The 27597-nt window shown below is 41.8% G+C and overlaps 2 protein-coding genes across 2 annotated transcripts in view; both read right to left on the bottom strand.

Moving 5' to 3' along the window:
* The window catches only part of LOC133011002 (adhesion G-protein coupled receptor D2), an 83945-nt gene extending 75175 nt beyond the window's left edge, over positions 1–8770 (bottom strand). Inside the window, exons 1-11 of the mRNA XM_061078677.1 lie at positions 8735–8770; positions 8314–8338; positions 6677–6901; positions 5740–6381; positions 2621–2809; positions 2360–2433; positions 1813–2112; positions 1396–1507; positions 913–1050; positions 619–721; positions 45–156 (exon numbers count right to left, since the gene is read on the bottom strand). Coding sequence (XP_060934660.1) covers positions 45–156; positions 619–721; positions 913–1050; positions 1396–1507; positions 1813–2112; positions 2360–2433; positions 2621–2809; positions 5740–6381; positions 6677–6901; positions 8314–8338; positions 8735–8770 — 1956 coding nt within the window. The remainder of the gene's footprint in view (positions 1–44; positions 157–618; positions 722–912; positions 1051–1395; positions 1508–1812; positions 2113–2359; positions 2434–2620; positions 2810–5739; positions 6382–6676; positions 6902–8313; positions 8339–8734) is intronic.
* Positions 8771–11055: 2285 nt separating this feature from the next.
* Positions 11056–27370, bottom strand: kif14 (kinesin family member 14). The gene is made up of 29 exons (XM_061078592.1): positions 26268–27370; positions 25284–25538; positions 25076–25163; positions 24815–24913; positions 24617–24669; positions 24493–24523; positions 24147–24254; positions 23909–24025; positions 23704–23822; positions 23141–23313; positions 21756–21903; positions 21256–21319; positions 20891–21075; positions 20631–20733; positions 20375–20532; positions 20122–20269; positions 19592–19738; positions 18854–18986; positions 18441–18534; positions 18187–18328; positions 17270–17376; positions 15784–15884; positions 15433–15663; positions 15048–15235; positions 14381–14533; positions 13795–13917; positions 13549–13623; positions 12106–12256; positions 11056–11439 (listed from the first exon to the last, which is right to left on the bottom strand). Exons 1-29 carry the CDS (start codon positions 27368–27370, stop codon positions 11078–11080), a joined length of 4959 nt encoding a protein of 1652 aa, XP_060934575.1. The 3' UTR covers positions 11056–11077.
* Positions 27371–27597: the final 227 nt, after the last annotated feature.

Here is a 27597-nt window from a genome sequence, read left to right as displayed (position 1 = left end):
AACCTTGTCAAATCAGTCAAGATGCTCAAATATTTATAGCGTACCACATGCGATGAAGACAGGGTGTACTGGACAGCCACGGGGATGGTTTGGGCCGTGGAGGGATCGCGGATGGAAGCTGATATGACAGCAGACGCCAGGTGACCTGAGGGCATTCTGAAAATAACGGATTTCATTTACATGCCCTAAAACATAAAGGTTATTATGAATTAAACAAAAAAAAACATCGTCAGGTGTCCAATTAATCGTTACTCTTTCAAAATGAAGAATGAATGAAGTTTCAAAAGTGTCAGCACATCTTTGTTGGTTCAAAACATTGGGGATTTGTCAGGATTCTGCCAAAATTTAAGTTGAGTGAAATGTTGTCATTATCTCAAATGAAATAGAGGAAAAATAACATAGATTTAATTTGACAAATTTTCACTTAAATTTTAACATTTGGGATTTTGTTCTCCTCTAAATATAGAATTAAGCAAAAAATGAATTTAATAAAGGCAATGTTGTGTTGCCACTGAGGTTTGTTTGTTCAGTACGAATCTATGTGTTTACTCTTTTTCGTAACAGGCAGGAAACATTTAAGTAGAACATAAAATAAGGCGACAGAAAAACACAACCAACCTTTCAGTTCTCTCTTGGTGACTCACTGGAGGTTCCTGGGCTCCAGACTCAATTTCACTCAGATGACTGTAGTGGGTGTGAATCAAAACCACTTCCTCCTTTCCTAAAGAGAGAAAGAAGGAGAAGAGCAACAGATTTACTCTTATTCTTAGTGAGCATCACTTCAGCTGCAGCAGCGTCACACATTTGCACTCATTATAAGTCATGCAATACAAATGTTATGTATTCTGTTTTTCATGAAAGTGAGTGAATGTGTGTGTGTTGTTATTGTGTGTGTGTGTGTGTGTTTCCTACCAAGGGTGTGTATCCTCTGGAGCTCAGTGTCAGGGATTACCAGCTCATCCTGACTCGTGGTGCTGGAGCTGACCACGGACGGTTTGAAGACCTGACGACCGTGGTCTTCAGATAACTTTTGCCATTTCATGAACACATCTGGCAGCAAAGACAGCAGAGGACCACAATACACCACCACAACAATTGAGATAGATTAATATATAATCATATAATATAATACATGTTTGACTCATCGGTGTATTTAGATTTCTCTCTGGATTATGTAACCACTGTAAACACTAGGAGAGGAAGTAGTGCAACACACTTAAAACAACAGAATAGCCTAAAGACAAATATAGAATAGACACTAATGCAATCTCCAGAAACATCACATCAAGAGGCAATAATGTCAGACAATATTGCAAACAAAAAAATTGACTGTGAACTCCTAGGTTCCATTTTTTTTGCAATATTTTCCTTGTTGTTTTCAAGATGTTGTCTTACCTATGTTCTTGGTAGAAAGGGTGAAGACTCTTCTCTCAGCAGACAACATGTCTGCAAGAGCTTCAGTGAGACGGTCAATGCTCTTGACAACAGTAAATGGCCCCACGCTGACCTGTACAAGAAATACAGACCAATACGCATTAATCAGAGGGAGATTCATAGAGGGGAAAGGAAGCGTTTCATGGTTTAAGAATTGTGACAAAGAAATGTTAACCTCATCCCTTAAAAATCCTGTTTTTTGGCTGAATTTAAGTTGCAAATGGGATTTCATCATGCAGCCGGTTTAGTGCCAACTATTTCCCAAACAACACATTAGCTGGTTTCGAAGAATAAAATAGAGTCAGAAAATCTGTTATCAATTACAGCAAAGTGAATCTTTTTTGGACCAAGACAAATTAACACAGTTCACTCCCTCACCCCATCCTCCGTCAGGCCCATCCACTGTGTGGCCATGCTGGGCTCCAGCATCACACTTGCTGCCTTCACATAGTTAGTAGTAATGGAGACCATGACCTCTGCTGCATCGTGTCCGGCTGAGTGAGTACTAGCTGCTGCAGTCAGGCCCGTCTCAATCATCTGGGAGAGGAAGAGGACGTCACTGGAGGAGAGGACGTTTGGGTCACCGGCCTCCACGGCTTGCAGGACGACCTGCGACAGCTGCTGCAGCGAGCTCAGGTCTCCGCCCCAGGAAGTGTTGACGCTCAGCTCCTCGATCACCTGAGAAAAAGAAGAATAATGATGTTTTCGAACTGTATTTGTATGTGAAAAATGTGGTTGCAACGTCATATTGCCAGTTATCTGTCTACACATCTCAGAATCCCATCCATGTTTGGGTATTTTTTGTTGCTGCAAAGCTAAGAAATCCTTTAAGCTTTTGTCAGTTTGCACTTTGCTACTCTCAGAAGTTGACTTACTGCACCAGTCGAGTGATGATGTGCTACAGAGAGAAAACTGTTCAACTCACGGTTTTAGTCAGAGGATTCTTGCCCAGTCTGCTAAAGAATGGTGTCTTCGGTAAACTGAAAACCTCCAGCACTTCTGCATAGAGACAAATATAATGCAACACACACACAACAGCCTTAGAGATTATCAGATGTACTTTTTTATATTGAAAATGTGGACAACAACTACAATTTATGTAAATGTGACAATTTACAAGTTACAAAATCACCATATTATGTTAAGGATAAAACATAATGTGTACTGATGTAATTTACGGTGTTACCTTTCTTAAACTGGCAGACAGCCCCTCTGAATGAGTCACACTTGGCCACGCTGCAGTCCCCCACCACAGGGTCAAAGATGTCACAGTCCACATCAGACTGAGAACTGTGGAACAACTTAATGGAGAATGTTTGGTTCTCGATAGTATTTCCATCCTCAAAGAGCGGATCTGATAACACAGTGAAGTTACCTGGGGAAGGAAATAGTGAAGGTTATTGAGACAATTCCACATTCTTCTTATAAAGAGATTATTATAAAGATTTTCAAGATATATGCTGTCATGTCAACATAAAACTAAAACTAGACAGCATCACCAATAAAAATGTTTAAATGGAATTCTTAATTATGTTTATATATTCTTTTAGTTTCTATTTTTTCAAAAATTGGCTGCGTTAAACCTGGAGAAAACATTGTTTATTCAAATATAAACGGTTGCACGTTGAAACTACGTTTTTTTCTTCTCTGAGTAAAATGACATACATTTAAATACTTAAAAATACACCTGATGTTAGAGTCTCTGCAATCTGTGCCTGGAAAAGCTGCTTCCAACATATTCGAGTGACGCAAACACCAAGCACCAGCTGCCCCATTTCTAGAGACCTTCAGAATCCATTGTGTGCACCGGGTCTTTAATGCAGTTTGTATACACGTCGCCGCTGATTGGGCAACACCTCTAAACCTACCTCGAAGCCAACTGCAATTTCAAGCAAACATGTTCGTTCAACCTGGAAACCGGAGTTTGTCACTGTGTTCACACAATGATTGTTCTTTTCTTACATCTTTACTGCTGGTTATGCAGTGGGAAGTGCAGAAGGACCTGAAAAGCTGCCCGTTTTGCAATGCCAGGTGCAAAACGGTGCAAATAGTTTTGACATTGAACGCACCCCTGCTGCCAGTTATAAGCAAACAAATAACAGAATGTGGGTCTTGGTCTAGGACGCTTTGGTAGCGGCTGATGATGAAAAGCCAAGTGGGTAAGGACCGTATGACAGACCAGCTGCAGTTGTAGTGTGTATGACGGAACTGGTCTGATGAGGAAGAGGAGGGGAGAAAATAACAAGTCTGACAGGATGGTGAGAACTGCCTTGTTGGTTTAAGTCCTGAGACAAATGAAAGATTCAAGGCCTTCATCAGCTGATGCACATTCCCTCGCTCAAGTTAATTCTTTTTAAAAGACTGTTAAATGAATCCCTGTAGTCTAACTTATCGTCACTAAAGGAGTACAAGCGTACGACCCTTTGTCCAGATTCAGTTTCAGGTGGGTGGGGGTTTGGAGCCTCAGTGCTCACTGGGGAGCATGATGTCAGAGCCAGAGAAGTTTGTTTTTTAGGGTGGGATTCACAGTGACGTGAGTTACAAAACATTTACAAGAACCGTTGGGAGTTCTAACATTTGCCAATTACGACTTGGTCATCGTCTCCCATCTTTACTGAAGGGAGAGAAGCAAAGAGACAGATTTCCTCTTTCCTTCAGTTTAATTAGACGTCTATTACCTGAAAGGAAAATAGCAAGTGTGTGTGTGTAGGCAGGTTGGCCAAAGCATGTCACAAATTGAGAAGTAACACGGGATATCCTGAAGAAAGTTTTTAACTGTTCCCAATCTGAGAAATACAACACTGAGTATCTGCCAATGCCGAGTCCTGATGTTTATATTTTCCAGGATTTTCACAGCAGCTTTTGATTAATTCCAGCATTGTATAAAAATGTGCACATACAATAAGCCTATGTTATATAAGTAGTTTGTCACAGTATTCACACTATATGTCGGTGCTGATGATGCAGTGGAAAGTGCGGAATAACCTGAACAGCTGCCAGGTTTGCATTGCCAGGTGCATTTGTGTGCTGGAGAGAACATAAATCTGAGGGTTGGGTTGGCAAATTTATGATATAATATAATAAAATGGGTGAACTTGGCAGTTCACCTGTCTTTTAAAACACTAGCACACTGTAGCTATAGATCACAGTGTTTCCCATAAACTAGCTCGGCTGTTGGAAACATTGGATCAGGACACTCTTAAAAAGGGGCAATATGCAAGAATTGGCCGACTGTTGAATTTACCCAAATTAGCAAAAAGTAGGGGGGGTGTCCACCCATATTATAAGACTCAAGGAAATGCACACTTGCCAGCGCCAAAGATGGACTGGCCATCGGGCATACAGGGACAAATCCTGGTGGGACTATCAAATAACTGTTTGATCAGCCCTTTTTCTGTGTGTTCTTGCCATCAGTCTTTGCATGAAGTGTGCTGTTGCATGCATGTTCCAGGACTGGGTTCACTGGTAGCAATATAAGGATTACGTGAAAAGAAGAAGGAGCAGTATGTACCCTTCCTTCGCCGCTAGACAGTGTGGCAATTTGGAAAGATGTCTGACATATTTGATACTGCATCAAACCTGAAATTTCTGCACATTCTGATTATATTTGAGCAGATTTTTGAGCATTATAAACCTATAGAATCTCTGCAATATTACATTACCACATTACCCTTTTAACTTGGTTGTTCCAATTCGTATCTACTATTTTGATATAAAATGTGTCACATGTCTTAATATATAACAGCAACAGTTTACTCTTCCTTTGTTAACTATTTTTGTTTTAATGTGAACTTCAAACTAACTTTTTCCTCCGGTAATTAACTGTTTTCCTATTTCAATCAGCGTGGTTGTTTAAGACTGGTAGTCAAGGCATGTTATTCTGTGTATGTTAGGCCAAATTTACTTTCTTATCAACAATTACAACATGATTGGCCCGGAAAAGTGATATTAGAGGAGTTTATGTGTCGGAGAAGATGGGACAAAGTCGGGGAACATTTGGACCACGTTATTTCTGTGATTTATTCACAGGTTTTATTTTACTGGAAAGCCATATGGGTGGAGTTAACACATCAGGCCAGCTCAGATCTTGGCTTGTTACTGGAACGTGTATAGTCCACAATGACTCTTGGTCTCGGTGTGATTGTTACTCTGCATAGCAACCCCACCCAGCCCTGGTTCCAAACTGCAAACGTGTAAAACATCATGTTTAACTTTATCTTTTTCAATGTTATCTATTCCTTGGTTTAGATTCTTGTAACCCTTCAGGTTTCCCACAGTCCCTGTGCAGAATCCTGACTAATTTACCTTGACATGGGCTGTCTCCCTGCAGCGCTTTAAGGGAGGACTCTATTTCCATGGCTGCTTTACTCCACTTGAACACCAGCCCACAGGAAATGAGCGAGCACTCTTTTTCCATGGTGAAGATTTCGCTGCTATTCAGTACCCGATCCCAAATGTGCAGCTCTGTGATGCTCCCTGAGAATGACTCATCCTTCTTAAATGAGCCCCCAAACGTGTCCTGCTCTTGTCCAATAATGAAAAAGCCATCAGGTCCAATGCTCTGGTCCAATGCATGGTTCAGGCCTTTACCCCGGAGGATTCCATGAGTATACAGTGCCCAGCGTCCACCACTCTGGGTCCAAGAAACGCAAACGGAGTGCCAGGAGTCGTCATGGGCAAAGGCTTCCTGGTAAGGCCCATGAATGCCATGGACCATCAGAGCCAGCTGCACAGGCTTTCCCTGGATCACGTTCGCTCGGAGCTGGAACTCATTAATATACGACTGGATGGAATAAGAGAAGATGGTAGAAATTCCAAAGCAGTTGGGATCGAGGCGGAGACGGGTGCAAACGGTCACTGAGCCCATGGAGGAGAACTTGTGCCGGAGACGGGCGTGCTTTTTGTCCGAGCGCCCACTGAATTCCAGAATCAGGGTGTCGGAGGAGCCTTTGGTTTCACCTCACAAAGATAGAAGAGAGAAGAGAGAGGCATTACTATGAAGGAAAGATCCTGGCACGGCTTTCGGAAAAGATGGAACCTAATCATAAAAATTCCACTTTGTCATCCTATTCCTACTGTAAACTTGGGAAACATTTATTCACTGTGGCTAGGAGTGTTTTATGACAGCATCATTAGTCCTATTTGGATTCTAGTGGACAGCAATGCATCTAAGACAACAAAAACAGTATTCAAAAAGAAAGGCTGCTGACATGAGTGTAAACAAATGGCGCACTGAACCTACTTGTCAGATAAGTGATGACTTTCCTGGCAATCCAGACAGGTTGAGAGATGGTCAGAGACTTTAAGAAGTTGGTTAGGTTTTGTTTCTCTTCTGGATTGTTGACTTCAGCCAAGGCCCCAGATCGCTGGTTACAAACCTCCCCTGCACTGCTCCACTGCAGGCTATCAGGCACATACTCATAATATAACTCATCGTAGGTCAAGGTTCTGGTTTCCAATGTAAAGGCTGTTCAAAAAAAGAGAAACGAAGAAATTAACAAGAGATACCTACCGGACAGCAAAGGTTGAAATTGAGGCTGAATTCTGATACGTTTCAGTGGTATAATCAATGCTATGTCTTCTTAATTAAGAACGTGTTTTAGGATAAAAATTAGAACCAGTTGTTACATTTCCCACGTTAAATGCTCGATAAAAGTTTAATACAAATTAAAGTGTTTTTCAAGCACTACTGACTAAAATAAAAAAACTAATATTAGGAGCAGGGCACATCAAAATAAAGTTGGTGGCATTCATTTTCCAGTCGGGCGTGAGTTTGCAGCTTAATGTAATAATTTGAGTAAAGTTACACATCGGTCTGATGTTTTCATCACTGCCACAGATGTTTGAGAGATGTTTAGGCCGCATGCTTCATAAACATCAAGATTTATTCAGCTAATCTGAATAAAAATGCACCACTGACCAAATAGTGGTGTGAATATCCCAAATAACCCTGAACCCCATTCGGCTCATTTTTTCCTGCCAGTTTTGGGAAATAAGGACATTTTATCGCCTCACTTTGGGTTCAGAGGTTCATGTTAGACTTTGGTTTAAATTCTGTTTCGTGCAAGGCTTGAGGTTGGTCATTTAAAAACTCACAAGCTGTGAAGGTTGAGGTCAGAACAAGGGGCTAGGGAATGCATTATGACAACAAGGGTCCAGAAAAGTACATAAATATGAATGTGCGTCTTTCAGAAATGAACTGAGCCTGGTAATTTCTCTGGACTTTGCATTTCACATGGCCTACTGTACATAGAAGGCAGCAGGAGATGGTCTTGGTCAGACGCGCTCACAACAACATGAAGATGTCCAGAACAAACAGAAAGACGCGAGAGACATGACGTTTAATTTCCACAGCGGGAAGCAGCTGTTCAGCTAACAGCACATTGACACTGACAGTCCCTGACCACCAAAACCTCTCCGATCTCGTCGCCGTCTCCTACACGCATAGCGACTCTTTTCCGAGGTATTTATGTTCTTCTAGTTTTGCGTTTGCCGTGTTTTCCTGCTGTGGTTTCACGTGAACTCACTACGACATTTTACAAAACATTTAACTTGGGGGGGGCCGCAGGAGAAGTTCCGGAAAACCGAGCAGCTCCTCGGGAAAAGGTCCGAAGTTCAATGCAGGTCTGAAAGCAGCTTTATAGAACTGCAACTACATGAAATATGATGTAATTTGTTTTCTTTTGTTTTAAATATAAAGCAGGGATTCAGTGGATGACAAATCTTTTAAAGCACTTTAGCATTCATGCTAGTTAGCGCTTTAGTTAGAGCTCGTTATCGTTTTAATGGCTATAAGTAGCTAGGTTAGCTTCTTCTTTTTCTAACCTTTGGTTAAATAAAAAAAAAAGCGCTTAAAAAGACATTTAAAAAATGACTCACCTGAGATACAGCTGTGAAAACAAACCTGAAATATAAATAGAAGTTTAGCTCATCGTTGAAGCGACAGAACAAAGTTTCCTTTACTTGGAAATTAGCTTAATACAGAAAAGGTGTTAATGATGTCCAAACATTATAAAACCAACCTAATACAAACTAAAAAAAAATACATAACAACACAGACAACATATAGCCTGAATATTGCAGTATTATTGTTTGGTTAGTGTACATATTTACAACATTGAAAAATATAATTCATCCATGTTCCACACAAGCAAGTGGTATTCATATTTGACCATTTAGAGGTTTTCTACACAAAAGCTAACACGTCTGAAAACACACACACACACACACACACACACACACACACACACACACACACACACACACACACACACACACACATAAAAGAGGATGTACTTACAAGCAGGCCAAACTTTGGCAACAACAACCTGTGCATCCTGGAAAAACACATCCTCGTTAGCTGTGGACGCAGAGCAGCAGCATCTCACTCTGGATTGTGACACTGGACAAAAAGTGACAAGTCCAACCAACCCGGTGTTTACCTGAAATCTGCGTCTGTTGACAAACAAACTTGTTTTGGCGCGTCTCCTCCTCCCAGTTGTGCAGCTGGTGTGATCCCAGCATCCAGAGCCTCCTCCTGAGGTCGTTTCCCACTGAGCTGCTCCCACCACAGATCCCAGCTCCGGAGCGCAAGAGGGAGGATGAGGCGGAGGAGGCTGCTGGGAGGAGTGGGTGGAAACCTGCAGCCTGCACTGGGAGAACTAAAGTGCGGTTCCAGGACCTTCAAGGGCCCGTCCAGTGAATTCCAGGGGTCCGGTCCAGTTCCGTTATTATGTAATACACTAATGAGTGTGAATAAAGGTTTCTGCAGGTTTCCACCAGATCCGTTCCAGACTTTCTGAGAAGTGTGACAGAATATCAGAGCCGCAGAATCAGAGGCTGCTTTGAGGTTTACTGTGTTCGGTCCAAACATTCAGTCTTTTCCTCATATAGGGATGGTTCATTATCTACTCACCACTATGCCCATTGATGGGGGGGTGAAGTGTTTGAGCCCACAAAACACTTACGGAGTCTCAGGGGTAAAATAGCGTTGGAGCCAAATCCAGTACAATTTAAGTATGATTGAAGTTGTTTTTTTGCGTTTCAATTGTAAGAAAAAGACCCAACATTCAAAATTCAACTTGAAACAGTCACTAACACCACATTTTTAGCCTAAATGTCGTCTGTGTTCCTCCTCTGGAGCCGTGGTCACACACACACACACTTCACACTTGGACGGACAGAAGTATAAATGCAGTGGCAACAGAACTTTTGAAACGTAAGCATTAAATTTCGTACGTAAAGGGACCATAAATCAGTCTTTAATGTAAACCAAAATGTGTCCTAAGACCACGGCCCAGTCCAAAAGAGGTGGTCTCGGTCCAGATTAAATTTAGGATCATCTGCAGTGTGCACACATCTTTTGGGGGGAAAGTTATAAGAACATTAAACAATTACAGGAACCTCTAGAAGAGCTCATAGGATTGCTTGTAATCTTCATCTCCAAATATGGTTGAATGAGGCTGATAACTATGCTGGTAGTAACGGCATATTACTACAGTGGCAATTCTCAATGTAGGGTGCAAGCCTTTATATACAGTGCAAGCGGATCCCCTCCCAGTGATAGCACCACAATTTGACCTTCCATAAATTAACACTGATATGAATGTAAAGTTTGATTTACATGTTTATCTGATGTAAATAAATCTTACAGAACATTTCCATAAAGCATAACATGGTTGTTCACATGTATATTTCACTGACTATTTAATTCATGACAGTTGAAGGAAATGTGTCAAATAAATGTTTCGCTAAACATGTTAAACAATTCCTATTTTCAGCCTGTGTAATATTTCAGTGCCAATTCACAATCATTCAATAAAAAAAAACATGATTTAGTGAAGAGTTCAACACAATGATAGGTTTGTGTTCCTGTCAAATCAAGGCATATTCATTTATTGTATTATTTCAGTTCCCGACATGATATAGAAGTCCGACAAAATTCTACAAAGACATCAAAAATAGTTTGTTTGAGTACATGTATTAGAGAAGTTTCTCCAGAGTGCAAATTGTTACAGTTTGTGTACAAAATACAATAGCAAAGCATTAAGTGAATATGAGAATGAAACACGCCTTCACTCGAGAGAAAAATCCTATACAGCAGGATGAGGACGTACGTTCAGCAATTTCTTTTTCTTTTTACAAAACACTGTGACAAAAAAGCTGCTCGAGGAACTGTTGCATGTTCGAATCAATAAAAATTCACCCGAAAATAATTTAGTCGCCTCTGAAAAATATAGTACAACAGAGACAGTTCATATCGTGTTTATGCGTCATGAATAACTGGTGAGTAAAGTCTTTGATCGAATGCATCCTTCAAAAATACTTTCAAAGCACTTAGAAGTACATCTCAACACTATTGCTGCATTTACATCGAATCAGAAATGACATGAGCGCTTACGCGTGGAAACCAAAGCTAATTGTAAGTGTGCAAAAGAACGACTATCAACTTGAATGGAAAGAGTTTCTGTAATGTCTGCTGCCCGCAGTGTGAGGCTGGTAATGATGGGGTGTGAAGAAGGAAAACTGATATTAGCTTCTCATTTCCAGCAGTTCGTATTTCCTCACGTCAGCAGTTTATCAGTTACAGTAAATCCTACATGATATTCAAGCATCGTAAAGACCAACACTTAGTCTGTACCCGTTACACCCAGTGCGGGCTGCCTACGGACGGGAGCGTGTACACTATTTTGCTCACAAGTCGATTTCTGACAGCGGTGTGAGTGGACGCGCTCTCTTTACTCAAGATATCCTCCTCCGTGCTCTTATCTGAAGCGGCAGAGCTCCTGCCTTCTCCGGCCCCCTGTTCGTTCCAGGGGGAGGACAAGGACTGCAGGGCGGAGTGGAGTGTGTCTCGTGCAGTCAGGACGCTCTGGAGACAGGGGAGCTGTGAGGACGCCCTCAGTGCTCCCTCCTTGGACAGACCCAGGATCAGCTCGTCCACGGCCTTGGCAGAGGAGGAGATCTGCTCTCTGCCGCTGCCGAGGTCGGAGTCTCTGTCTTTTCCTGGAAGGAGAATGATCGTCAGACAGGAGAAGTGACACAAACAGTAACGATAATCTGCTGCATTTTCTCTGAGGCTGGTTTTATTCACCCTGGTCATGCTTAATTCTGTCATCCTGCCAGCCACACAGGCTGTTAACCAACCATCAGAACTGTTATGGTCAAAATGAATGCATTTAATCCAGCAAAAACAAAATAAAAATAAAGCCTAGTTTATGCTTTGATTGGCTGGGACATTGGGAGAGCTGTAATAAAATACCCAATAAAACAACACTTTTTACAGCCGTTTATTACACATTCTGATGCTATGACGAACCACCACATGAAGCATCCAGTAGCTGTTAAACTGATAAAACGATTAAATGCATTCAATCATTTCTTTTTAGTGCTGAAAATGAATAATAGCGACAGAGCTGCTTTTATTAAATAAAAGGCCTGCATTAGCCTTTCTGTCATATTTGACTGTATTACGTTTAGATAATCATCTTGATACGTTGACGAACTGAAGGACAAAGGGCTGAAAAAACTGCCTCTGACTTTAGAACTACTGTTATTTTCTAATGCTCGTGACTTCAGGATGTTTCCGGTGTTAGTCAGTCTGGATACGACTCACTGACTGAACACCCAGATTGTGTGTGTGTGTGTGTGTGTGTGTGTCAGAGGCTTCACCTCGCAGGGCGGCAGACAGAGAGGAATGCAGCAGTCTGATGGCCTGGTTCAGCTGGAACAGTTTGGTCGCTGCATCCATCAGTTGCTTCAGATGGGAAGCAGAAGCCTCCTCCGCCCATTCCTCCACCTCCTCTGAGTCAGACTCCTTCTCCTGTTTGAAAATCAGAAAACACACAGAATAACATAAAAGACAGAGCTAAAAAAACAGCTCTGTGTGTAACGACGACAACAATTACAAAAGCTAAAACACACATAAGGAATAATACCAATATATGCTTTCACATTTCTTGATATAATACGCCTGCTAGGATGTCAACCACAGAGAAACTCTGACGTATCATCAGGGCTTTTAAGAGCATGGCTTGATAACTCAAAGCACATGGATAGTAAAGAAGATTATTAATCATCAAATCGTCTTTCACCAAAATTCTAAATGTATCAATCTGACCTGCGTCACAGCTTGAAACTTCTATTGTTGCCATGTCATTGATTTTTAGTAATCAAAACCAGCTTTTTGTGCTCATTTGATTTTAATTATTACATTACTGCAGATATCCCAAATAGGTCAATATCAAAGAAATGGTAAGAAAACATTGTTAATTATGTATCAACATTAATTATTTAGACAAGGACTATTAGTGATATGTTTGTGTATCAGTGCATTAAACAGCTTTTCAAATGTTTTCTTATTTTGAATTCTGAGATGACTGAGAACTGACCCTTGCTGAAAAAAATGCTAAATATTAAGTCCAACAGAAAACACTCGTACCAAAGATGCATTTGCGTCCACTATCATGCACAAGTGTAGCCTATGTTACAAGCTGCATGCAAAAAGAACAGCATGCATGTTGTCGCTTGGAGCCATAACTCAGTTTTATTTGACAACATAACACAGTGGGCAGCAAAATGCCCCTGCGTCCATATGTGTCTGCGATTGGTTTGAACAAAAAAACTGCTAGTTTGTGTGGCTAAGATAACAGCAAACAAGCCCGTTAGCTGTGACTGATGCCACTTCATTCAACACATTCATTACCTGGATTATCTTCAACGGGTCACTGCAGGGAGATAAGCCTACAGACCATTGAGCTTTACACGAACAATAAAAGGCTGAGTGGCATCTTTAAAAGGGGCTGCTGTGGGAGCGGGTATTAATCTGTAACATTAAGCCCATGTCAAGATGGAAGACTGTTTTTAACCTTTACACATCCAGGGAGGCTTTGCTGGGCTTCCATTCTGTCTTTAACCACAGTTGACAAAAAAAAAGACTAGTGGCAAACTAAAAATTGAATATATTCATTAGTACATCCACACAAAACTGATATTAAAATGTTTCTGATGCTATGTTTTAGATTTTTGAATTAACTCAAATACAAGCCTTTCGAATTTAAGTTGATTATCAAAGAAAAAATATCTCTCTTACAAGGACGTCACATTACAACTCACCGAAATATGGCAATGCATGTAGCTCTGCAGAGCACATGCTAAATCAAGCATCTTGGATTTAAGGCTCTGCAGGCCCTGTGAACAGAGATAAGAGGTATCAGTATGAGCAACTCTTCAAAAAATTAATTTATGTACAGATTCATAGAACATGATCATGACAATTCTTGTGGAATCGAATACGTGAGGTAAAAAAACTAAAGACAACAGAATCAACAGTGTTTTTAATAAATGATTCTGATCTCTTACTGGGTTCCTGGGATACGCCAGCTGAGCGTCTCTCAGCATCTCCCTGGTGATGGTGAGACTCTCGTTTAAAAGAGAGCGAACGCCTCTGCTGGTTCCATTCAGTACACACATGGTCATTGAGGGCTGAAAAGATGTAATCATATAATTGCATAAATCACATTTTTATTCTAAATCTTGTTACATATCTGTTTTTTAATCATACACTTTTCACCAATAGATATATAATAGTACATTTTACAAGATACAAATAAACGTACATGGTTTGTCTTTGCTTGCCATGTCTTCTTACCGATCACTCAACAAACAGTGTAAACTGATGGACTGGGCAATTTGTTTGTTGAAGACATGGTGTCGCTGCTTGCAGTAAACCATGGGGTTGATTTGACTTTTTTAAGAATACATCAAAAAAGAAAAGAGAGGAAAAGTATTTACATCTAAATATCCCTACCTCCTCATATCTTCCTTGCTTTGAAATCCACACGGTTAATATTTCATTCTCTGGTATTGTGGAGCATGGGCTTGATTATAGTGAACCCTAAAGCCAGAGCAGAGCTTGTAGCTGCTAAGGTATTAATGCTGGTGTTACCTTGCCTGTGGCCTGGGCACCCAGCTCCATAGCATTCAGCGGCATGCATGTCACTGCCGCCAGGTGGCCGAGTGCAAGCAACGCTGCATCCAGGCACTGGCTGCTCTTCCTCCGTGCCTCTGTCACCATGGATGTGATCTCTGATTCACAGCCCTGGATGAGGAGAAAATTATAATTTCAGTAAAAATCAAGTCAGCACAAGCTAACTGACACACAGGCTGAATTCAAATTGATTTAATAGTGAATGAATGTAAGCAAGCTAACAAAGTAGCCCACGTAGGCTGAGGGGGTCTGTAAATAAATAAAAATTGTTAGGAATGTGAAAAATCGTGAGTGAAAGGGGAAAATTGTGTGTTTAGGTGCTGAGGCTGGTAAGGAATTTAGATTTAAGTTTCATATATTCATGTTCTGTTTGGGGCTCAAGGATGAGAATTCCCTCCGCTTGGCCATTTCCATAGACAGAGCTCAAACAGCTCAGAGCTAAGATCCGTCAATCAATGCTCTGCATTTTGATTAGCCGCCCCCGTCCAAACTACGCTAAACTGAAAATCATTTTTCAGCTCCGATTTTGTACTAACATCAACTCGTTTGTATGTTGCAAGTGTCAAGAAAAGCAAAATATGTCACCGCACGGCCTTTATTCCAGTGCTGTAGTTTTTGTGTTCACCTGAATGAGCAGCTGAAAGAATCCTCCCATCTTCTTCACTTGGATATTGAGCTCCTCAGTGATGGTGTAGAGGAAGCCAGAGACGGGTTTAACGCTCACCAACCAATGCCTGGTCACAAACGCTGCACTCTCCATGGCTGTGGCGGCCTTGACCAGCTGAGTCTGGGCCACCAAGTTGCATACAAACACTGCAGGAGGAAAAAACGGTTCATATACACCTTCGCAATAAATCCAAACGGAAAAAAAGATCAACCTTGGCCTGAATGAAGAGAGAAATTGGGACATCAAGTCTGTATGCAAGGTCAATTATATGCAAAGTGATTTTTCTAGTCCTTGCCTGTCTATCTACTCACTTGTTACACATAAAAATGAGTGAAATTCTCACCGTTCTCCTGGCTGTCATCGTCCTGGCTGTCGTACAGGTCAGATAAGGTTTGAACTGCCTCGTACACCCGGTTCAGATCAGAGGCCAACCTGTCAGCCAGGCTCTCCTCTGTCGCACTACATCCACGGAGACGGGCCACTGATTGACCGATCAGCTCCTTGCAGATGCCGGGCAAGGCAGAGTCTGTGCTGGTGGAATGGGTGGAGGGAGGTTTGGAGACACCCATCAACCCTGGGACGAACATAGTGAAGATAAAGGGTGTGCACATTAAACAGCATTCTTATAACGTTTAGGTTGGTTTTGTATCAATGATGAAATGAATAATTCCAGCAGTTTCGTTCTGCGCCTCACCAGCAGACGGGGAGGAGCCGTTGAGGAGGCTCTGAATCGGATGAACCCGGATCTCGTACAGACGCCCGGAGATTCTCCTGCTCTTCAGATAACTCCTGCTCCTGATGCCAAACAAACCAATTCAAAACTCTATGAGTAAATGTTGTATTTACATCAAGAGTTTTTAAATATATTGATGCCCATTATCAGAATGATTTGGTGGTCCAATATATACACTTAGAATATATTTACTATGTTAATTTCTGTTTTTTTAAAGCTAGGGTTGGTAATCCTTGAAAAGCTAGCAAGAGCCGGCTTTAATTTGAGAAAATGTGCAACTGATACAGGATTTCAACAAATAAAATTATTGTGAATCAGAAACAAAAACAACTTACCAACACTACCTTTAAAAGAATAGAGTGCAAAGGCCATTCGACTCATTGCAGCTCCTACTTATTGTCCCATTTGAATGCTTTAATTTACTCTTATTAAATGTAAGCAGCATTATCCTTGAACGGTTTCGGACATTAAAATAATTGAATTTTAAATGTGTTATTTTGCCCCTGTGTATTTTAAACTCAGGAGTAAAAGGTCAAGAATAAAAGTTAACTACATTTTGCAGGAAAAAAAACTTTACTAGTTATTAGGTGGGAAGGTTCAGTAAACAGCTGTGGTTTTTATGGAGACAGAGAAAAAAAAAAGTATAAAAGGAACAGCAGACCATGTGCCATGTTTCATTTGGCTGAGTCTGCTGCTAGTTCAGGCACCAGGAGAAACACCGTAAACACGTTTTCACAAGAATAACTAAAATATGAGGGGAAAATGTTGTGGATCTGCATGAACCACAGGTGCCCTCTGTGTGTGTTCGGATTATGGGTTGTAGAGTGAGAAACGTAGGGACCCTCAGTGCCCTTTCTTTGTCTAAACCCCTTGGCCTGGCCTGCATGGAAATAAAATTAATAAACAGAGCAAAAGGAATAAAGAGGGAAATATACAGCGGGCAGCGACTTCATGTCAAATCTTCAAGAAAGAAAAAAAAGGATGTGTTGAAAGTCAAAACTACGTGCCAGGTTGTAAATTGCATCCCTGGAGTCTAGGAACTCTTTGAGAAAACAACCAAAATCTTCCAAACTGTTGGACAAAATGATTTTTCCATGTTCCGTCCACATACTTTTCAACTTTCCATATACATCCATTTGTCTGACATATTGTTCACATTAAAAGACTTGAGAACGAGGGATGTGAAATTTAGAACAACGTGCATTAGGGCAAAAGTGTTTTCCATCCAAGCCCTGAGAACTGTCGACTGATGGAAAGGAAGGAAGGCAGAGAGGCAGAGAGGCCCCTCCCTCAGCAACACACTGTAAGGGTTTCTGAACAATTGCCTACTAACAAATTTTCAATAACTGGACAAGACTACAATTCATTTCCTGAAATACAATGTAAATGTATGGTGCTGGAACGATCCACTGATTGATAGGAGGGGAGAGAGGAGCTGGATAATTACCTTCGGCGTGAGAACGATGAGGTGGAGGCAGAGGAGGCCGATATATCTTGCTCCCACTCATCATCAGGGTCATAAAACACGTCGTCATCTTTAGAGGTGGAATCCCCCTGCGGAGAGTAAACTATTGCTGACATGCCCGGTCTCATTTACACAACTTAATGAGAAAAGCACGGCAAAGTGAAGCAGCATCCCTCTGTCAGGCATAAAACGACCCACTCTGGACTGTAAATAAGGTCAAACATCTGGGAAATTGGCAATTGCACTTGAGCTGATGTCAGAGTGAATATGCAGAATGAGGAACAGACAGGCTGGCTGCTGGAATATGCTTCATTCAACAGCCATCGTCTATTAGCTTGTTAAAGCACTGGTAAAATCTAATAAATGAACCTTCCGGTGAATTTTGGGAATTGAGTGCTCATCATTTTTATCAAGTGTCTGCTCATTGCATGTGCTTTATCATAAGAGACTTTTAAGGGTGTAAATATGTTTTAGATTTATTGCACTGATGATCATTCTGACTATACACAATACTATGCCAATAAAATAGGTCTACTCTATTACGTGTCAATTATTCTTTACAACCCTCAATGATTACCAGAGGCAGCTTGAACTGATCTAAGATAAGTAGCCATGCCAAGCCAGACATGGAAATACCCTGAATAAGTTAAAAGCAAATTGACAGGGTTAAAATTCTAGTAGTTTCTAGTTTGACCAATCACTTTGGAGCAGGCTTTTGTGACTAAGCCCCAAAATATTGGTTGTTGCCCTCAGAGGCTAATACATCGTCAGACAATAGATGATGTGCTGATGTTAAAAATCATCGTTAAATATGTTCAGGTTCTTTCCACATCAGTAAATCACTTATCATCCAATCAGAAAAGGGAAAATGTTGAAGGCAGAACTGATTTGAGGCCAACCTGTTCGAGTTCCCTCATGGCAGCCATGTTGTTTTGGAACTTGTCCAGATTCCAGAATGTGGAGATCCCCAGCTTTGTGTTTTGAACCCGCACCTGGGGCAAACCACCCGTTTCCAGATTCTCGCTGTCAGAGCTTTCGTGTCTAAAACAGAGGAGAGTCAAGTGAAGGTTTTATTGATACAGATAGGCTTTGAATAACAGCGAAATTATGGTAAAGCCTTGCTGTACGTAAATGAAAACAAAATTTACAATACCTTCTAAATATTGTGTTTTTCTTCAGTTTAGAACTGATCTTATTAGCTTCTTCAATCATCAAGGACATCTTCATGGCATCCCAATGTGGAGAGACTGAAATATAGAAATGAAACATCTCAACTGCAACCAACAGGTACTGTTTGTTTCAAAGAAAGAAATTGCTATTGGAAAAAATAAGTAATTAGTATTCCAATCCATTACGTGATTCTAATGCAATTTAGTGAGATTCAAATTCTTACTTTGCATTGTGTAGTTTTTTTTTGTAACCACCCTCTACAAAACTTGTCTTTCATCTCACTATAGACAGCTCAATGGACAGATCCCACCCATCCACAGTGCCAGATGGGTGGGATCTGTGTGGGTGGATATCGTTCCAAACTCCAGGACGTGGTCGTGACTTAAAGGATCTCACCATTTCTCGGAGTGTGGATTTCCCTCAAAGCTCTTTTCTTCTGCAGCTCCTCGAGCTCCCGGCCAATCTTCTTCTTCTCTGCCTCCAGGGCCTCAACAATCCTCACTTGACTTACACGGTGTTCCTCCATTGCCTGGAGTGAATCATGGTAATGTACACACTATTAAAAACCACCAGGCCAAAACATTATGCCTCTAGCCAAGCTCTACCACAGCCCAAATGGCCCATCAGTTAAACATAAACCCCCGTGTCAGCACATTTGCTTGAGCTTTTCAAGCTCTTTTAAGATCATCAGAAAACATGAGAATGAGCAAATTAAGGGGATGATGTCATTTACAGTTACAGGAATAATCATATTTCCTATAGAGTGACGTCTGAGGATCAAGAGAGAGAGAACTGGAGGCTGATGACTGAATTAAGATCTGTTACTTATTATCTCTTGGATACTGCAGCTCCACCAAACCACTAGTCTGAATCTCTGAGGCCAAGTTGTTAGTATTTAGGAAACAGTCTCTTCCAAAAGAAAATGGGAGTTAGCTCAACAGTGCAGAGGCCTGTAAAACTGTTAATATTCAAATATTCGGAAAGGCTAATAGACATTGACAGTGGGATAAAGCAAATAAACTTGTTTTTTTCATGGAACAATCCCTAACCAGCACTAAGACAGCCTCATTGGAACTTAAAATAGTTGAGCCAAGTGAAGAGGAAACCTTCCCAGGTTTTGCTCCGTGTCCTGACCTGGGCCTCCATGTGCAGACGGAGGTGTTTCTTCTGGGAGTCCACCTCCTGTTCCAGCCCCAGCTTGGCCACCTTCAGCTCTGCCATCTGACTGGCCACCCTCTGCTGGTCTAATTCCTGTTGACGTTTCCACGCACTCTCCTCGTTCTGAATGAATTACATTTTGCCATTACTCAACACTGGCAGCACAACTTGACAGGGTGTAGGGATATACATAAATTACACATGACAAGAAGTGTCTGACGGCTCGGATTATGCAATGCAGTACACGGGGTGAAAGAAAAAGCGCTTATTGAGTTAAATTTGTGATTAAGGTAGGTTTGTTAACAGGTAAAACTTATATGTAAATTAACTGTCAATCACTGCAAACATACAGAACAGGTAAATATCTGTGGAGATTCATCACAACACAGTACGGTATGAAGAGTGCATAGGTCAGAGCTGTGGTTTCCTGCCAATGGGTAACACTTAGCAGTCCTGATGCCCTAACCAGCTTATAATAAAAAAAGAGAAATGGAGGTATATTGTACCAGCTCTCTCTCCAGTCCACGAATCCTGTTCTCATAAAGTGCCCTCTGATCACAAAGCTCCTTCTGGGCCACATCCTTTGCCATCTGGATTCCCTGCATCATCTCCTCCTTCGCCTTCAGATGGGCTTCTTCAATTTCTGCCTCCAGCCTGAGAAACACAAAGATGTCTTTAGGGAAATTTTACATATGTTACCTTGAAAAAACACAGGGTAGCAGGTTGTGATGTTTTTTTCCATTTAGTCATTAAACTCACTGAGCTCTTTGAGCCTTAACTAATTCATTTTTGGCAAATTCAAAATCTTTCTGGCCATCGCCGGAGCCCGTCCAACACGATACCCGCTTCCCAGACTGCACCTCAGCTGGATGGTTAAAGCGGAAGTAGTGATCTCCGCCTAGAATCACCCTGTCACCCTGGAATTAAAATACATAAGACAGGAATAGTAAATAACATGCATTAAAAAACACTTTGGACAAAGGGCTTGGTCGTATGATTGACATGATCTACTCACATGATTGAGGACAGTGGACTCTGAAATCAGGTTCCCATTAACAAAGGTCTTGGCACTTTCCATGGGTGTGATGCTGACAGTACTTTGGATACTGTTTATAACGCTAAAATAAAGACAAATAAAACATTGAAATAACATTTTAATGTGACAGCGTAAATCAATTTATCAGCACTTAGTTTTTTAGTATAGTATAGTAGTACTATTAATTCAACTCAAGCAGTTGCCACTGTGCTCACAGCCCGGCAGTGATCACTTCTCACCAGTGCTGGTCGGCGATGAGAGCTCCATTCAGCTGAATGTCTCGGCTGGAGTCGGACTTGAGCTTGCCCACCGTGGTTTGACCCTCTTTGATCATGTAGAGAAGCATCTCAGACAACTGAGGATCCTCGTTCAGGTTCACCAGGTTGGGAAGACGATTGTCCACTTTGAGTGTCACGCCTGCTTTCTGCACAACAAGAATATAGTTGAAAACTGATATTGTCTTCATGGTTTAAAATGTTTCATAAAATGTTAGCATGAGGACACCAAAAAACTTTATACTCATATTTTCAGAGCACGTTAGTTTCACTTTTACGGGAAGTTATATCATAAATAAACCATCAATGTTTTGTTCTGAACAAATTACCTGCAACTCTTTGGTCTCCTCCCTTTTGCGTATTTCAGCTTGTTCCAGTTTCTCTCTCCATGCCCTGTAACAAAATGAAGTTTAAAAAAAACTCTATTTTATCACATTTTCAAAGGTTGGTGTTTAAATATATGATACATTGTGTGGAAGATGAGAAAGAAAAAAAACTATTTATGAATATATGAAAAAAACTTTCCCATTCAAGCGAATTCAAGTGAACGGGGAAAGTGGTCTCTCATTTTTGGACTCTTTCGTATTAACAGAGTGAATATGAATAAATAAAATATACAAACCATTACATAAATATTAGTTTCTAACTAAATTTAAACAGTGAATACCAAGGAATATGATGAAACACTTTGCTATTCTGTTATTTAAAACATGGTAACCTGCCACAGCTTTCTCTATGATCCCCTTAAAAAGAAAAAATGATAATCGTAGGGTGTGTCGGGTCAAAGGAATAAAACAAATAAATGCATGATGACTGCAGTAATGCTGACCGGTTGGCCTCGACCATTTCTCTCTCTTGCTGACAGAGCATTGTCTTCAGGGCAGTGATCTCCTGCAGAAACAGCCGGACCCTGTCTGGTTCGATCCCCTGTGAGCTCATCTGGGCCGCTCGCAGCTTCTCCACCTCCGCCTTCAGCTCTGAATCAAACACACACACACACAGTTTGTTCAAATACTTCATACAGCTAAATTATATAATGAAGCAGCACTGAGGAAATATAAACTTAAATGAAAACCTGTACTATCAATAAAGATTGCAGAGTTACATAAAGTTCCCTACAGTTTGTTTTAGGGCATGACTTCAACAAATGCCTCAAATAACATTCAGATCTTGTTTAAGATCTGAACAATTTAATTTACAGACGACAGCTTACACATCATCACCGACTGGATTTGTAATGTTTAAGTCACATTCACTTAGTGTCTCTCACACCACATGAGAGAAAACCACAGCAAGAGCTCCCCTTAGTGCTCAGAATGTGGAACAGCAGCAAAATCACCTCATGAAAAATAATACTTGCATGACAGTTAGCCGCCATGTGCAGCTGACAGTGCATAAATATGGCCTGGAGGCAAGGTTAGGGCCAAGCCTTAATTGAACTGGGTAGTGCATAAGTTGGTGATGGATAGATGGGCAGACAGGAGGGTATATGTGGGAGAGGAGAGGGAAGAAGATCAAGTGCAAGACATGAATAGTAAGATAGACGTGCACATATAAAGAAAGAGAACAAGAGACAGACACAAAGAGAGGCAGCCGGAGGAGCTAATCAAAAGAGAATAAATGACGTATATACATATAAATAAGCTGTTGAAGATAGAGGGATTGTTTGGTGAGTGCACTCTGTTGCTTTAAACCTTTAAAAAGATTTTGTTGTATGGCTGAGATTTTTTTCAAACGCACAACCACTGTTGCCAGATGCCAGGAGGCTCACAGGGTAGCAACATCAGTCAAGCATAGAAAAGCCATTTCCTTGTGAAAAGGGACATGCAGGTGTGTGCTGTTCATGTAAGGTGGCAGATGTTCAGGTTTGAAAAAAAAACTGAACCTCCAGAAAAACATAATGTCCATGAAAAAGGAAAGGAAGAACTCTCTTTGAGATCAAAAGTGTTTTCTCAAGGGAGAAAGGTGTTACGTTCACTTTGAGCTCCCCCTCCCCCCTCTGTTGTAGTCACAAAGGTCACATCCATATATATTTATTTTTCAATATATTCCCTGCATGAATGGACAAATTCTCAAACCGCCATAGTGATAAGAAATATTATAACTTCTTCCTATATATTACTACCATTTGGGTGTAGATAAATAAACAGGTTTAAAAGGCATATTGCAGTTTCAACAAAAGCTTTGTTAATGTGGTTATTCTGATTGTCTCACCTCTGATGAGCTTTGCGCTGGTGTCTTCATTGACCTTGGCCACGTTGATGATAGTTCGGGCCTGCTGGGCATAGCGGAGAGTGCTTAGAGTTTCCTCCACACTGCTGCCCGCTGGGCTCAGTGTGGCGATCATGGCTGTCTTGGAGTTTCCCCCGAGGCTCTCTTTTAACAGCCTGCAGAAGAAAAACTGGGGTCATGATCGTGGTTCCAAATTGAACATTTTTAATTTGGTTCAGAGATCTGCACAACACTGTATTTTCAGTGGAGTAACTACTATTTCTATAGGCTCCCCAATTTATGATTATTATTAATTTAACATATTGTATTTATTCAGATTTTTCCAGTATTGTAATAACATCTGTATTTGTAAGAAATGTCTTCTTCATAGAACTCCTTCTCTAATGTACAAATAATTCCACACAACTTTTGTACAGTATGAAAGTGGAAACAACATTGTTTACATCATGCTGATAATTTCCTTTTTAAGCTAATTATGATAGTAATCAAAAATAGACATTCTGTTCAACCAGAGCTAAGTGTGCACAAGCATCCTGATCTCTCACCATGTGAGGACAGACTCCCTGTACGGTATGAAGACCTTCTTCCTGGTCAGTGCTTGCTCAGACAGGGCAGAGATGACCTTTCCAAGGGTGAGCAGGGATTTGTTGATGCTAGCGCCTTCCTATAAGGACACAGGAATTGCATAGTTTTGAATAGGAGAGAATCTTCAGCAAAGCTAAAGCTCAGTGTGTGTGTGTGTGTGTATACCCTGAGTCGGTCTCCACTCGTCTGAGCCGTTTTACAGCGTTCGCTGCCTGCCAAATCCACCAGGTTGATCCTGCTGCTGATACTGTGGTCATGTTCCTCATCCTCCACAAACTCAGTCTGCAGACAAATACACAAAGACAAACTCATTACATGTGTCACATTCAATTGAAATACATGACAGCTCCAATTTATCATCAATTGGTGATGATACAGATACAGATAAGTCCACAGGTCGTACTTTGGTCTGGGTCATAACCAGGGTGAAGACGGAGTGAGATCTGGAGCTCTTGTCGTTCATTCCTGTCGCTGCTGTGGCTCTCTGCTTGTTGCCGAGCCCCAGCCAACCCTGAAACAGAACAGCGTGAATTAAGACTGAATCGCTCAAGTTATATCAGCATTATGTTTTATTTTTCCATGTTACCCTTTGAATATATTGTATCTTTGAAGCTTTATTTTCAAGTGGACATGCACAGACATTGATATCTGTAACTTTGAACCTTGACTCGCTCACAAATTCAAAGTGGTTCATAAGAGCAACAGGTATCTGAAAGAAGAAAGTATCTTGGTAGCAGTTTCCAACCCACCTGGATGTCGTTGTAAGAGCTCACAACATTCCTGTGAAGAGATGACAAAGTGAGCAATACTGAAAATTACACCATTAAATAATGATTTTATGGTCTTATACAAAGAGCAATAAGTGTTTCTTACGTAGAAAGTTCAGCCACATAGGGACCATGGACGGGATGTTCCCTCACCCGTAGCTGGAAACACAAATCATCTAGGTTTTATCTTGAAGAATTCATATGAGACTTTATACAGATCTGATCTAGTAGATGTTCAAAATGTTCTAGACAGCCAGGAGAAACCCAAACTTTCCACACAGTGGTATCAACTACAGTTACTTACAGGCATCCTTCTTTGGTTTGGATCATCTCTGGTAATCAGGAGGTCGTGGATCTTCTCGTTGTAAACTTCAAAATAGCTCATCTCTACATGACATTTGACCTGAAACATAACAAGTCAAACGTTTAATTTGATCATTTATCCAAGTTTTGTAAACATTCATGTTGTCTAAGTTCTGCAGTGTGACATAGAGAAAGGGTGAAGCCTCTAGTTCACTCAATCAAAACTAGGTTGGAAAATTTATTAATTAATGCAACATTTTACCTCTTTATTTTCTATGGCGGTCAATCTAGAAAAAAGCTCCCGACAGAACCTTGGGATAACTCCTGCTTCTTCTCCGAAGCCCATCATCCTGCAAAACAACCGTCAGTTGACAAACTGAAATTTCAAAAAACATCACGTAGAAGTGAGTTGATGAGCGGCGAGTGATTCAATGGGAAAAGGGTGAGTGTAATAAGGAGAAAATACTCACGTGTACGATTTCCCAGAGCCTGTTTGACCATAAGCAAACAGACAGGTGTTGAATCCTTCGAAGGCCCTGAGTAGCAGAGGTCGAGCCAGTGTCTCGTACACCGTCTGCTGGCTGGCAAATGTGGACTCCTTCTCGTCCACAGAACAGAAAGAAAGGTCGTAGGTAAAGGAGAAACTCTGTTTGGACTCAGGATGTTGGACAATGGTCTCCTGGCCTTTCATGAAAATGACTTGCGATGCCTTCTCTGCCTTCTCCCTGCAAAAGATTAGAAATATTCAACAACGTGAAGGATTTAAAACTGAGCACTTCTATAAGCTAAACAGGTAAATTATGTGTTGTTTCCATCAAATATGCATTTTGGTTGTTTGTCTCTGTATGTTGGCCCTGCAATTTGATGGCAACCTGTCCAGGGTGTAAACAACCTCTAAGCCAATGTCAGCTAAGATTGAATCCAGCTCCCACCCTGAGCCTGAAAGGTTTAGATAATGGTTGAATAAATTATTTTAGTGATTAATCGTAGCGGGAGATGATGGAAAATGCACATCACAATTTCCCGAAGCCCAAGGTGATGACACATTTGTTGTTTCTTTCGACCAAAAACCTAAGATTGCTCTCTCAGAAGACAAAGAAAAGCAGCAAATCCTCAACTGAGAAGCTGGAATAGCTGCTTGAGTTTTTTTCTGCCAATTAACCAGTGGATTAAATTAACTTGTCTCTGAGAGAATGAGCTTAGTTGGAATTTGACACTGAGAATGTCTGACACGTTGTAAAATACATTTCTATATATTCCTGCCAGTTGTTTCATTCATTCAAATCCCTTAGAATTTCTGAGAGATGTCTTTGTGTCCAGAATTAACACAGTTGAATCAAATCAGATCTGATTTAACTGCACCTTGGTTTGTCATGTCCAGAGGAGTCAGCAGTTACTTTTGATGAACCTCACCCTAACCTGCAGACTGATGAGGTGAGTAGTACATTACCTACCGGGCACTGAAAGGCCTGACACGGACAGCCACAGTCACAGCACTGTCTTCCATCTTTAATGAATCCTGCTGCTGCACAGCCTCACTGGGACGAGACCGGGGCTGCTCGCTACTGGTTGGAGCAGGAGCAGGGGCCAGGATGGGGGCAGGAGCAGGAGCAGGAGCCGGGGTGGAGGTCCTGGCCTGGGTCACGTCCCCCCTCTGGTTGGAGCTGGATGTCCTGATCCCCCCGAGCACAGGGCTGGGCCTGTGCACACCTGCAGACGCCTTGCCGACCCGAGGAGCAGGAGCAGGTTTAAACTCTTGAGCTTGTTGCATTCTGGATTTGGGTCTTTCCAGACTCGCAGATTTCACCGACACTACTCTAGGGACTTCTCTCGCTGCCATTCTCTCGAACACGTCCCTCTTGGCTGCGATCTTATGAAACGGGGTCTTTTTGGTGGGGGTTTTAAATGTTTGGGCCTGGTCCTCTAGTTGTCTGGTGGAGGAAGAGGAGGATGAAGAAGAGGAGGGTGTCTTGCTGGGTGCCAGCCTCCCCTTGGTTTCCACAGGAGTCTCTCTGCTTTTACTCCTGGAGGCAGCTTCTCTCACACTGGCAGACCTGAACACACTCGGGTACCTTCCGTTCGGTTCACTGAGGACCTTCGGCGGTGGCTGACCACCAGCCCCGCTGATCCCTCGCTGCCCCGGGGCACCCTTATCCATGGAGGGGGTCCTGGTCCTCCGCTGCAGGGTCAGTCTCTTCTCCGGAGCCTTGGTGCTGTTCAGGCTGCTCTCAGTCCCGGTTTTCTCCCCCTGTTCCCCCCCGGTCCTCCTCCTGGACCTCCTCTGCAGGGTGAGCCGGCCCCGGGGAGGTGTCTGCTGCCCGCCGCCGCTTTTGGACAGAGCAGAGACGACATGTGTCCTGTGGACCTGTCGGCTTGTCTCGGAAGTCCTGCTGTCCCCACACGTAGACTCTCCGGACGTTGTCCCACTTGTCTCCAGCGTCGTGTCGGGTGTCTTCCTCTCCGCCGGCCGCCCTCTGCCCCCCGAGGTCCGGGACGTGGACATGAGGTGGTCGTAATAAGCCGTGTGCTTCCTCGCTTGTACGCTGAATAACGACATGTTAGCCGAATGCTAAAAACAAAAGAGCTAACTGCTCTAACGGTGATGTCCTTCTTAGCTTAGTCCGACTACAGCACCCGACATGAAACACACGTCGGTCTGACGTAAGTGCCGCTGGACATTGTAGTTTAAAACAATAAAAAACACGGTAAATAGGATAAAAGTTGTGTCGGAGCTGAAACAGCTACTTTAGTTTATTTTCCTTCTCTTCCGCCTTCGCCCGCTTC

The sequence above is a fragment of the Limanda limanda genome, chromosome 9, assembly GCF_963576545.1.
Source record: "Limanda limanda chromosome 9, fLimLim1.1, whole genome shotgun sequence".
Lineage (NCBI taxonomy): Eukaryota > Metazoa > Chordata > Actinopteri > Pleuronectiformes > Pleuronectidae > Limanda > Limanda limanda.
The sequence above is the reverse complement of the archived record's forward strand: the minus strand, read 5'-3'. Positions and strand labels throughout refer to the sequence as shown.